This window comes from Ailuropoda melanoleuca, chromosome 16, assembly GCF_002007445.2.
Source record: "Ailuropoda melanoleuca isolate Jingjing chromosome 16, ASM200744v2, whole genome shotgun sequence".
In the NCBI taxonomy this organism is placed as follows: domain Eukaryota; kingdom Metazoa; phylum Chordata; class Mammalia; order Carnivora; family Ursidae; genus Ailuropoda; species Ailuropoda melanoleuca.
The window spans coordinates 88,415,623-88,429,194 of record NC_048233.1 but is presented as its reverse complement, the minus strand read 5'-3'; the positions used below and the strand labels follow the sequence as shown (position 1 = coordinate 88,429,194).

At 56.2% G+C, this 13,572-nt stretch overlaps 1 protein-coding gene across 1 annotated transcript in view; it reads left to right on the top strand.

Annotated features, from left to right (window-relative positions):
- The window catches only part of LOC100467244 (SH3 and multiple ankyrin repeat domains protein 3), a 296,215-nt gene that overhangs the window by 114,263 nt on the left and 168,380 nt on the right, over positions 1 to 13,572 (top strand). Inside the window, exon 9 of the mRNA XM_034644850.1 lies at positions 5,602 to 5,718. Within this exon, the coding sequence (XP_034500741.1) occupies positions 5,602 to 5,718 (117 nt within the window). The remainder of the gene's footprint in view (positions 1 to 5,601; positions 5,719 to 13,572) is intronic.

Genomic DNA, 13,572 nt, shown 5'->3' with positions numbered 1-13,572 from the left:
CCCTAACTGCTCCACACCGAGGTAGTGGAAAGTTCGCAGAAGCAGAGAGCAGACAGTGAAAACCACCCAGACGCATTCCCACAACCGAAGACAACAAGGAAGGGGGGATGGCTCCCGTCTTCCTGTGCGTCTTCCCTGCACCCTGGCGCGGCCTGTGAACTGTGGACTGCGGGTTTGTCTGTGTCGGGACTCCGGATAGGTTACCGGAGGCCGCGGGCTCTGGAGAGCGGGGCTCCCCGGAGGAGGAGCCAGCCCGGGTTCCCACGCGCCTTCACGCAGGCCCTGCTGTGTGACTGGCTCCGGGGGACCTCCGCCCTCCCCCTGAGTTCCTCTGACTCTCTCAGCCTCCGGAGGGGGCTTCCCTCCTCCCCCCGTCAGTCCCTGTACTCTGCCTGGGAGTTAGCCACGCCCCGTCAGGCTCCTCCTCGCCCGGCCACGCCCCCACCTTCCTCCTGACCACGCCTCGCCTCCGTCACCCTCCTTGCCCGGTCACGCCCCCTCGCCCTTCTCGCCTGGCCACGCCCCCATAGCCCCCTCCTCTCCCAGCCACGCCCCCGTCAGCCGCCTCCTTGCCTGGTCATGTCCCCTCGCCCATCTCCTCGCCTGGTCACGCCCCCATAGCCCCGCTCCTCTCCCAGCCACGCCCCCGTCAGCCTCCTCCTAGCCCGGTCGCGCCCCCGCCACGCTCACATTTGCCTGGCCACGCCCTCATCGTGGTCCTCCACGTCCAGCCCCGCCCTCGTCACTGTTGTCCGCGTCATCATCATCATCACGTGTCCATTGTCACAAGGAAATAATATGTGACAGTCCGGGAGCACTAACCACTTTGCTCGCAGGCCTTGCTATAATCTCGTCTGATTTCCTTAACGGTTCAAGGACAGTTTGTCGTTCATCTTAATTTTGTATTGGTTGCTGTTTATTATCATTTTAAAGTAGGAGTTTTAAAAGAAATTTAACAATTTTTTAAAGATTTTATTTATTTATTTGAGGGAGAGAGAGCACAAGCAGGGGGAGCAGGAGAGGAAGAAGCAGGTTCCCTGCTGAGCAGGGAGCCCAATGTGGGGCTCGATCCTAGGACCCCGGGATCATGACCTGAGCTGAAGGCAGGCGCTTCACCGACTGAGACACCCAGGTGCCCCAGAAATTTAATACTTTATGGTCATGGCTCCCCTCCCTCACCGGGCTCATCCTCACTCCCCCTCAGCTCTCTTCTCCAGGTCCTTGGAATTTTCCCCGAGCCCCCATGGTCAGTGCCTGGAGTACCAGGTCTGTTCGGGTGGGTGCTGTCACCGGTTCCCAGCCACGCAGGGGGGCTCTGCACCCACGCATCACACGCGCTCCTGAATATGGGTTGGCTGAAGGAGTTAGCCTTTAGATGCCGTGGACTCTGGGCTTCCTTTAAGTCGGGGTCTCCCTAATGCACTGGGATGCCCCCCATGTCCAGGGAAGCCTGGGACTCGCGGGAGCATGGGCGTGAACGGGGAGCCCCCCTCAAGGAGTGGCCAGTTCGAACCGGAACAGGTAGGAGGCTTCATACAGAGTGGGGCATCCGACCCTGGCTGCTGTGATGGGCAGATGCTGTCTCAGGTCAGGGAAGGTGGTGTCCCTGGCCTCACAGAGTGGGGCCATCACAATGAGCCTGGGGATGGCATGCCTAGCCACTAGGTGGAGGGATCAGAGCTTGACAGCATGCCTGCTTAGCATGCGGTTTTCCCAGCTCCCATTCCACACTGCGAGTGGCCAAGCCCCAGGGGCCCCAGCGGTTGGAGCTGCAGGAAGGTGCCTCACTTTGCTTTGGGGGTCTGCCCCATACTGACCTGGTGCATCAGATCCGTATCCCATGCCCCTGCCCAGATGAGCAAGGATTCCTTCAGAGAAGTAATCAATGCATCCTTTTGCCGTGGGCCTGCAGAGGGATTGAGGCCCACCGAGCAGTTGTCTTTCCAACCAGCCCTGATTCCTGGGGCTAAGAGGAGATGAGGTGCCGCAGGGGAGGGGAGGGTGAGGACCCCAGGCCGGGATGGCAGGGGGCAGCACTGCCTCTCCGTGGTTAGAGCCGTGTTCTACCCTAGTGATACCAGTGAAGTCTGCAAGAGACGTCTTATGCCCAGAAATCACGGTATAAAAGCAGTGGGTTCCATAGGGAAAGTGGCCGCTGTCATAGATGTCAAAATACATCTTTCCTTTTGGAATTCTCAGCATGACACATTTTGTATGTCATCATCTCAGGCTGAAACTTAGAGACGAGTTGGTCTGAACTGATCGTACTGGTTTGTTAGGGTAGTCGTAACGAAGTCCCACAGACAGAAGGCTCGTACAATAGAGGTTCACTGTCTCCCGCTCCTGGAGGCCCACACCCGAAATGCAGGCGTGGGCAGGGTGGGGTCCCCCTGAGGCCTCTCTCCTTGTGTGTGGACAGCCGTCCTCTCCCCGGGTCCTCCTGGGGTCGTCCCTCTGTGTGTGTCTGTGTCCTGACCCGCTCTTCTCGTAAGGACCCTGGTCACATGGGATCAGGGCCCACCCTGATGACCTCACGGTACCTTAATCAGCTCTGTAAAGGCCCCTGTCCAGATGCGGTCATGTGCTGAGGTGCTGGGGGTCGGGGCTCCAACACAGGAATTTGGGGAACATAGTTCAGCTCCTAACCCTGGCCAACGCAGAACTGGCCACTTTCGATCAACCTGCCGTCCACACATTCATTCGCCCGTTTCCCTGACTCCCCTTTGGGCTGGCAGCAAGACCACGACTGGCCTTTGAAAACCGTGGGACCCAGGGCCGTGGGGCAGCCAGTGGCTCGAGTCAAACAAGCCGCGTGTGCGTGTGTTTGGGCAAGACGGTGTCTCTGTCCTGCCCCGCACCTCACTTCCTGACCAGGAGAGGGCCGAAATGATGTCTTGTTTTCCAACCATTTGGTGAGGATGACTCCCGCTCACATTATAAGCACATGCTGTATATGGGAGAAATGCCTAAGCGTGGTGTGGATTGAAATAATTTTGCTGGTGGCACAGAACCAAGCAGACGCATTTGCTGTTCATCTGCAATGCAATGAACTCCACGTTGTTCCAAGTGCAGTGCACAGCCTGGGGCGCCTCTCTGCTTGCTGCCTTGTTAGGGTAGGAGCTGTGTCACCGCAGGTGTCCAGGAGGTGGCAGTAAAGCGCTGGAAGGAAGGCGCGCCCTTTTCCCTAATTTCCACCAAGTTCTGTGGTTGGCTAGTGATGGGGCGGGTGTTTAGCAGAGCTCAGATGAGCCCCAGGACTCTTGGGGAAACTTCTCTAAATATGCACGCCCAGGAGACTTGCAGGCAGCAGGCGTGGAGTGGAGCCCCCCCCCCCACATGCATTTCCCAAAAAGCACTCATCAGGGTGGTTCAGATGCAGGAGGGTTAAGCCGTGCAGTATGTCAGGTGTCAGCACTCTGGCCTCTGGCCGCCTCTCAGAGGCCAGCAGCCACAACGCCCATATCAAGGGGAAATGGTTAGCATAGCTTATCCTGGGGCTGGACAAATTTCTGACTTTGGTGAGCTTTGAGGTCTTTGTGTCAAACAAGGACTAGTTTCTCTAAATTGTAAAAGACTCTGTTGGTTTCAAACTCACGGAAGAGTTGCTGGAATATTAGAGAACCCCACGTACCTTCACTCAGAGACCACGTTCGAGTTTTGTCCATCGTCTCAATAATGTCCCTTATACTGAAAGGATCCCGTCCGGAATCCCACATGGAAGCCTTCCATTGGGGACCCCTGTGAAGATTGCAGGGCAGTCAGTTTGGAGACTGCTTCTCAACTTGGACTGGGTCGGTGTTTCTTCACGATGAGGTCCGGGGTGTGCATTTTGGCAGGAATATCGTAGGAGTGATCGTGTAGGAATATCGCGTTCTTGGCATCCTGTGGGGGGGGCACGTGATGACCCTTGCCCATTACCAGTGACGCTCACTCTGCTTGGCCAGGTGGAGTCTGCCAGGCTTCTCTCTTTCCTTCTGCAATTAGGATTTTGTGGGGTCTCTGAGGCTGTTCGTCCCTTTCCTCATTCCCCATTCACGGATGATCTTAGCATCCATTGGTGTTTCTCACCTGCATTAGTGATCACTGTCGTGGCCGCCAAATGGGGGGGTTTTGTACTCCCATCCTCTGGGGAGAGCGGGTGAGTCCAGGCTCCTTTGATTTAAGGAACAGAAATCTCAACTCAAACTGGTATAAGGGAAAATCAAAGTTCTGCCCAGGCTTTATGTCCTGAGGAGTCCAGGCGTGGCTGGAGCTCAGAGGGCCCTGTCACGGGCTGTGTGTGCATCTGTCCTTGGCTCTGCCTCTGTCCTCCCTCCCTCCCTTTCTCTCCCCTGTACCCCTGTTCCTTTGCTGGGGGTCCCAGCAGCTCTGGAGTTCTGCAGGTTTTCCGCCGGCCATCCTGGAAGAAATGGAGCTTTCTAGCAGTTCTGACCAGTGTTACAGCCTCAGGTCCTCATGGGATCCCCACACGCACCCCCAGCCTGTGGCTTGGTGCTGGTTGCAGAGACCCGTGGGCTGTGCCCACGACAGCAATGGGGTGGGGCAGCCCCCCCGACCTCTGAGAGTGGGGCTGGGGGCCCCACAGGGAGTGCAGGCACTGTTGCCACGGGGGAGGAGGGCGGACAGGTAAAAGCAGCCATATCCGGGTAACCACCTGCTTCGTGAACTAGTGAGCCTTCCTGCCGTGGGCCTCAGGGGCCACCCTCGGCCTGAGAAGTGTGGGTCAGGACCCGCTTCCTGGCCTTTCCGCCTCCCAACCACGTTGTCACCGCTCACAGGGACGGTGGCCCTCTCGCCTCCCATGCTGCCGATCGCTGGCCACACGCTGGCCTTCCCGAGGTGCGGGAAGTGGGGCAGATAGGGTGGGGGGCTGGCTGGAGCTGACTGTCTGCCCAGGGTCGTGGGCTGCCCTGGTACCACGCTATGTGCCCTGGACCCTTGCCGGAGCTGTCAGAACACTGGGCCTCCTGGCTCCCTGAGAGCTGCTGCGGGGAGGAGCTGCCCTGGTGCCGAGCATCATGTGGGCCCTTTGGGGTCCCTTATTCTACGTGATTCTCATAAGAACAGCCTCATAAGAATGTAGGGTTTATGTCTGAAGACATAGGCTCGTAGGGGAACGTTCTGGAAAACAGAAGGTCCATGACTTGGCTGCAGATCTACCAGAGACACACGTGGTGCCTTTCTGCTGGCCTTGGTGGCCAGCCCCACAAAATGGAAACCGTGACACTCCATCCCTGGCCCCACTTATCCAAACTCCCTCCCCAAGAAGGGGTGTGAAAATAGCCAGAAGGGGCACGTACGGCCCCTACTGTGTCCAGGGAAGGGAGCCCGTGCCTGGCCTGGGGACCAGGTCCAAGCAAAAGGCGCATTGGGGCCCTTTGCAGACCGGAGCCCAGCATAAGTCCTCAGTCCTGTGATGAGCTCCCCCGCCCTGATCCCCAGCCAGGGGTCAGATGGCCCCCGCCGAGGCTCAGGACGCTGTGGGTGCCCCTGTATTTGGGGCCCTGGTCCGACACGGGGTGGGCTGGGGTCGGCCGAGCACTGTCGAGCCTGGAGACGCGCGTGTGGTTTTCGCACTGACAGCATGGCCTCTCGTTGCAGGCCTGCAGGTACGGCCACGTGCAGCACCTGGAACACCTGCTCTTCTATGGGGCGGACATGGCGGCCCAGAACGCCTCGGGGAACACGGCCCTGCACATCTGCGCCCTCTACAACCAGGTCAGTGGGGGCACGCTGGTGGGTGCGTTCCCCCTACACCCTGTCCGGCCGTGTGGGCGCCCCCCCGGGTGCTGTCTGGGTCAGCACAGGCGCCTTAACAGAGCCCCGCAGATGGGGCTCAAATAGCAGATGGTCCCGGAGGCCGGAGGTCCAAGATCAGGGTGCGGGCAGATTCCATTCCCAGTGAGAGCCCTTTCCTGGCTGCAGAGGCCGCCTGTGTCTGTGTCCTCACGTGGTGGGGAGCGAGCAAGAGCCTCTTCTGACAAGGGCGCTGTCCCGTACTCAGGACCCCACCCTCAGGACCTCGCTGGACCCACAGCCCCTCCTCCAGGCCCATTTCCAAGATCCCTCACCGTAGGGGTTAAGGCTTCATGGAGGAATGCGGGGGGACACGTCCGGCCCCTGCAAGCTGCCATCTTCAGCTGCTTCTTTGAGAATAGGTTACCCCGTTAGAGCAAAGAGGAGCCGAGTCGGGGGGAAGAGAAGGGCGCGGTCCCAGGGCTGGCGTGGGGCTTGAAAGCCTGGTCTGCTCCCCCCACCCCAGGCCGCGCCACCACACTGTCCGCTTCCAGACGTGAGCTGGGGCACCGGGGATCCTCCAGCTTCCATCGTCCCCGGCGGAAGGTCCCCGGCGGAAGGCCCGCCCCAGGGTGGCCGTGAGCTGGGACATGCGGGGCGGAGGGGCAAGGGCGTGGCCGACGGAGCCCCCGAGAGAGTTCTGGCACCCCACCAGAGTGCACGGGACCAGCGTGCAGGGAAGACAGATTACCACCACCGCGTGTACAAACACGCTCCCAACGGGCTTTTTCTCTGTTAACTGTGGTAACATACACACGACAGAAGCGTTTACAGCTTTGACCACTTTTGCGATATAGTTCAGTGGCATTAAGCACGTTCACGTCACTGTGCCGCCAGCAGCCCTAGCCATCTGTGGGACTTCCCATCGTCCCAACGGGAGCTGTTCTGAGAGACACCGACTCCCCGTCCCCCTCGCAGCCCCTGGCGCCCACCGTCGACCTTCTGTCTCCACGGATCTGACTCCTCTGGGGACCACACCTGAGTGGGTTCCTGCAGCATTTGTCCTTTTACATCTGGTTTATTTCACAGAGCGTAATGTCCTCAAGGTCCATCCGTGTGTCGCAGGTGTCAAATGTCCTTTCTTATGGCTCAGTAATATGTCATTATGTGGATGGACCACATTTTGTTTCTCCATTCATCCCTTGATGGACACATGGATGCTTCCCCCTCTTGGCTGTTGTGAATAGCGCTGCTGTGAACGTGGGTGTACAAGCATCTCTTCAAAACCCTGCTTTCATTTCAGGGGGCGGGGGCCGTACCTACAATTGGAACCCCAGTGTGAACAAGGAAAGCATGTACTCTTGGAAACCAAGGGGAGCTGGGGCTGAGCTTGTCTGGTGTGCCCTGGGGGGTGGGACAGGACCCCTGGCCTCCAGCACTGTGAATCCTAAGTGGTGGGGGAGGCACCCTGGACCATGTGAGCACCCTGCTGGTCCTGCCGAGAGGTACAGCGGGGGGGCTGAAGATAGTGGGGAGGCTCGTGGAGGCCATGGGAAGGTGGGAAGGGTCTGGGGCTCCCGGGAGGTGGTGGGTTGCAGGAACTGCTTGAAATGGAGGCGAGGGGTAGGGGAGGGTGGGTCAGTGTCCTTGAGGCTCAAGGTCAAGATAACTCCTGAACACCAGTATCGAAGGTGTTCTCTGCTCCAACTTTCTTTTCTTCTTGTCTCTCTGATTTCAAGGAACTTTGAGTCTGGAGGGTGGTGGGGTCTGGACACTATACTGAAGAGCTGAGCAGAATGTGGGGAGTTCCACCAACTGGAGGAACAGAGGGGAGATCTTCTGGGGGCCCCCAAGCTGCATGCAGTTTGTCTTCTCTGCCATCGGCATCATCTTCCCAGAACAAAGCCCTGATGACATCTTTTTGGGTGAAATCTGCAGCCTTCGCCTTCCTTTCCCTGGCCCCTCCCAGACCCGCTCCTTCCAGCCACTTTGCTTCCAGCTATGAAACCCTCCTAGATTCTTTGCCTTAGAAAACTCCTATGCATCCCTCAAGACCCAACTCAGATACCCTGCCCTTAGTCAAGCCTTCTCTTAATGAGCCCCTGAGAGCGTTAGCTGTACTGTTTGCTCTCTACCCTCCTCAAGATAACCAGGGTGGGCTGCCATTATTATGCCTCACCTGTTTTCCCTGCTGGCACCTGTCCTCCTTGGAGCCATCTTGTCAGACGCATAGATTGCCATCTTTTAGGGTCTCTTCTGTGGCCAGCACAGGGGAGCAGCCCAGCCAGAGGGGGTCGGGGTAGTGTTTCAGCAGAGCTGCCGGCTTCTCCCTTAAGGCAAGCGTATCGATGGGATGAGCGTGCAGCGGGGGCAGGCGGCTGCTCGGCGTTTTGGGATGTTGGGGTGGCTTTGGGAGCGTGGAGATACCGAGCTGGGCCGCATTCGGAAAACATGCATCGTGAGACTTGGCTCTGGCTGGTTAAACAGCTGTGCCGACATGAGCTTCTTAATCGCTGCCTTAGAGGGAAAAGCATTCCTTCATTTTCCCCAGTAGATTTCAAGCATAATTTATCATGAATGAAAAAAAACAACAGGAAAAAAGTTTTCTGTCACTTGAAGTAATTGTGGACAAGACAGTCTTTGAAAGTGTTGTTGGTATTTCTTAGGAAGGGTTCAAACAGTCTGGTAGTCCGCACTCTGACTTGTTGATGGAGCCGACAGGACTGGCATCGCGCTGCCTGCCCCCCATCTGTCCCCAGCCCTCGGCTGACGGCTTCGGGAAGACCCTCCCCCATGCGCCTTAGGAGTATTTTTCTCTTAGGTATTTTCTTTTAGGAGCAAACATTTCCTGTAAAGGGCTACTTGGTAAATATTTTTGGCTCTATGAGCCACATGGGCTTGGTCACGGCCACTCCACTCTGCCACCACGGCATGAACTTGGCCACAGACAGCGCTAAGGTGAGCGTGGCCGTGTGCTGATCAAACTATTTGTAAAAGAGGTGGCAGGCTGAGTTGGGCTGGGGCCCATACTTTGCCAAGCCTGGGTGGGGAAGACGGCATCGACACCCTCCCCAGACACACGTGTATACAGACTCCCTGCTCCAAGGCTGAGTGACTTCCTCCCAGTTTGCCAGTGAGCTGGGGTAGGTGTGTGAGAGCTGTCCCCTCTCCAGGGTCCTGGGATCAGCCTGCTGTTGCTCTAGGCTGTGTGTCCCTCCTCTGCAGCATGGTCAACAACACAGCAGGGTCATGGTCTAGGCCATGTGGAGCCCTGTCCTCCCACGTCCAGCACGCACCGCACGTCATCTCTGGCCCGGGCCCTGTCCTCCCATGTCACCAATGTGTTGAGGTCCTCCTTTCTAGTCGTGTACTTCATGTGGTGGCATCAGGCCAGGCTCAGTGCAGACAAGGGGAACCACTTTGCACCTTTCAGCAGAAAGGGGTGTCAGAGGGCACACATGCAGAGTACTCTGGGAAATCATGCTGAGAAGTAGACTGTCCAGGGGTGGGGATGCAGTGTGGTAAAGTCAGAATAGGATTCAGGGAAAGGAATCGAGAAGCAGCCACAGTGAAGTGGAGTTGCGATGCAAGGAGGCATGGCAGTCCAGGCTCCGTGTCACCTAGACCGTGGCCTTGCTGTGCTGTCTAGAGCAGACTCCTGTCTCTCTTGGGCAATGAATTCTCCCATTTGCAGTGTAGGGCTAATTCTACCTAGCTGCCAGGGTTGCTAAGAGGCTTAAAATAGAAAACAAACATATGGTATGTCTGCCACACCGTGGAGGCTCGGTAAATGGTAGCTGTAATGCTGGTGGTGCTGCTGCTGATGGTGGTGATGATGGTGGTAATGATGGTGATGACGGTGATGGTAATCATGATGGTGGTGATGATGATGGTAAGGATGATGGTGATGGTGGTGATGCTAGTGTTGATGATGGTGATGATGATGGTGGTGGTGATGATGATGGTGGTGATGGTGTTGATGGTGATGGTGATGATGATGGTGGTGGTGATGATGATGGTGGTGATGGTGTTGATGGTGATGATGTTGTTGATGGTGATGATGGTGATGGTGATGATGATGGTGGTGATGATGGTGATGATGATGGTGATGATGATGATGGTGATGATGATGGTGATGGTGGTGATGATGTTGATGGTGATGATGTTGATGATGGTGATGATGGTGATGATGATGGGGATGATGATGGTGGTGATGATGATGGTGATGGTGGTGATGATGGTGATGATGATGGTGATGGTGGTGATGATGATGGTGATGGTGTGATGGATGGTGATGATGATGGTGGTGATGATGGTGATGATGATGGTGATGATGATGATGGTGATGATGATGGTGATGGTGGTGATGATGTTGATGGTGATGATGTTGATGATGGTGATGATGGTGATGATGATGGGGATGATGATGGTGGTGATGATGATGGTGATGGTGGTGATGATGGTGATGATGATGGTGATGGTGGTGATGATGATGGTGATGGTGTGATGGTGGTGATGATGGCGTGATGGTGATGATGATGGTGTGATGGTGATGGTGATGGTGTGATGGTGGTGATTATGGTGTGATGGTGATGATGGGGATGATGATGGTGATGGTGGTGATGATGGTGGTGATGATGATGGTGATGGTGATGATGATGGTGGTGATGATGATGGTGGTGATGATGTTTATGGTGGTGATGATGGTGGTGGTGATGATGGTGGTGATGATGATGGTGGTGATGGTGGTGATGGTGGTGATGATGATGATGGTGGTGATGATGATGGTGATGGTGGTGATGATGGTGATGATGATGGTGATGGTGGTGATGATGATGGTGATGGTGTGATGGTGGTGATGATGGTGTTGTGGTGATGATGATGGTGTGATGGTGACGGTGTGATGGTGATGATGGTGTGATGGTGATGGTGATGGTGTGATGGTGGTGATTATGGTGTGATGGTGATGGGGATGANTGGTGTGATGGTGGTGATGATGGTGTGATGGTGATGGTGATGGTGTGATGGTGGTGATTATGGTGTGATGGTGATGGGGATGATGATGGTGATGGTGGTGATGATGATGGTGATGATGGTGATGATGATGGTGATGATGATGATGGTGGTGATGATGATGGTGGTGATGATGTTGGTGGTGATGATGTTGATGGTGGTGATGATGGTGGTGATGGTGGTGATGGTGATGATGATGGTGATGATGATGGTGGTGATGGTGTGATGATGGTGATGATGATGGTGATGATGGTGATGATGGTGATGATGGTGATGATGTTGATGATGGTGATGATGGTGGTGATGATGATGATGGTGTTGATGGTGATGATGGTGGTGATGGTGGTGATGTTGGTGATGGTGGTGATGATGGTGGTCGTGGTGATGGTGCTAATGATGATGGTGATGTTGGTGCTGATGGTGCTGATAGTCCTGCTGCTGCTCTTTGCCTTGCCAAGCCTCTCCTTGTTAAATCTGAAAGCATCCAGATTTATGGATTTGATGTGTGTGTTTTATCAATTTTCAGCATTACTCATCTGCACACTTCTAATANGTGGTGATGATGGTGATGATGATGATGGTGATGATGGTGGTGATGATGATGATGGTGTTGATGGTGATGATGGTGATGATGGTGGTGATGGTGGTGATGTTGGTGATGGTGGTGATGATGGTGGTCGTGGTGATGGTGCNATGGTGATGATGGTGATGATGTTGATGATGGTGATGATGGTGGTGATGATGATGATGGTGTTGATGGTGATGATGGTGGTGATGGTGGTGATGTTGGTGATGGTGGTGATGATGGTGGTCGTGGTGATGGTGCTAATGATGATGGTGATGTTGGTGCTGATGGTGCTGATAGTCCTGCTGCTGCTCTTTGCCTTGCCAAGCCTCTCCTTGTTAAATCTGAAAGCATCCAGATTTATGGATTTGATGTGTGTGTTTTATCAATTTTCAGCATTACTCATCTGCACACTTCTAATAAAATACACTGATCAGAATATTCCCTTCTCTTATGAAATCAACTAATTAGGGCTTTGATTGTGAGCAGCAAGTTGTGTCTAACCTGCCAGGCCCCTCAGCCCCTGGCCGGCTTTCCTGGAGACCCAGAGGGAGGGAGGCAGCCTGGTGTTTGTTTTTCTGGCTTGGATAATGAAGGAAGGGAGGGGGGTCTTAAATATCAAAGGTTGCTAGGCCAGGCCAACTTGTGGGGAGGATGGGAAATGAACCCTGACTCTGATTCCAGTGAAGGCCCCAGTAGGAAGAGACAGGCTGCGTCTCTGGCTCTGCTGGGGTCGGTGGAGCGCAGGTCCGCATGGTGGCTGCCTCCCCGGGGCCATCATGGGGGTCGTCATCCTCGGAGGCACTGGGGGTGTCATCTCGCGGAAGGAGGGCATCCACGTGGTCTTTCCCTTTAGATCCCCAGGGAGCTTTCAGTGGCTGCTGTTGGTTGACATTCTCTCCTATAGGTCAGGAGATGGAGGCTTGGTCCACGGCAGCTCGGCTGGTAAGCGGCACAGCTGGGCTTCGAACCTGCCCTGTATTTCTTTGCCCCGAGGCGGCAGGGACCCTTGGCTATGACCCTTGGCTGTGGTGGGTCTGGGGCTTCCCTGGGCGCAGGTCAGGCACAGGCGCCGTGGTCCACGGCATGGTCAGGCGTGGTCTGTAGGGCGCTGCTCTTCCAAGGGGCCGGGTTCTAGCCGCTCTGGTGACACCCGTCTTCCTGTCCCTCCCTTGCCTCTTTACAGACGGTGGCATTTACGTCGTCTTAGATTTCTGTCTGCCTGCACAGGCGCGTGTCAGGGGATAATACAAACTGGTAATGGTTCCCGACTTACAATTTGGAGTATTTAGTAAATCACGTCAGTGACATCACCTCCGTGCCGTGGAGATGAGAGCACTGGGTAGGACTTGGAAACCCAGAGTTAAAACCCTGGCTGTGGCCTTGACGGGGCCATTCTGGGCAAACCCGTAGCCCGCATCTAGTCGCCCTCTCGCGTTTCCTTCTCCTGAAGCTGCCCATTTCTTCTTCCTGAAGCTGCCCGTTTCCTTGTGTCTAGACTCCGTTAACCTTCTCTGGGGGCTCCCGTGAGCTTCCCCCACCTGCCACCCCGTCAAGCTTCCATCCGTCCTGCTCGGGGCAGCCTGCTAACCCTGCACACCGCCCGCCCCCATGGCCCACATTATCTCCCATGCTGACCTCAGGCAGGCCTGTCTGTGGCCTTTGGTACGTTCTAGAAAACACCATTGCCCTGAGCTCTGGCAGTGGGGCCCCCTGCCCCGTCGAGAGGCCTTGTAGAAACCTCCTCCGCACTGTGTGAATAGCCCCCTTCCCTTTGCAGCTTCCTGGAGTCCGGACTGCCCTCCTGCTCCGTGCCAGGCATCCCCGGCTCCCTGCTGCCCCTCCCACCCTTGCCCTGGCTCCTGGCATCTTCTCCCAGACAGCCACTGTTGCCCCCAACTGGCCATTCCTCCGGGCCAGCTTCTCTCTGATGCGCCTTCTGCAGACCCCAGAGTGGAGTTGCGCCGTGCAGATGGGTTGCTGTCCGGTGCTGGGAGCGCCGCGGCACACCGCTCCGGAGGCCCCTGCCCCCTCGCTCCCGCACCGGGACCCTTGCACTTCCTGCCCCTCTGTTGGGAACACTTCTCCTGATTGTCACCCGGCTCTTCCCTCGCCTCGGGCTGGCTTAGGGACCCGCTGCTGGGGGATGGGGGCTTCCCTGACCACCTGCCCTCAGACTCCCCGTCACACGTCTGCTCAGTGCTCTGCGTCCCCAGTGGCCAGAGCAGAACCCGGCTGGGCCAACCCTCCGAATCGAC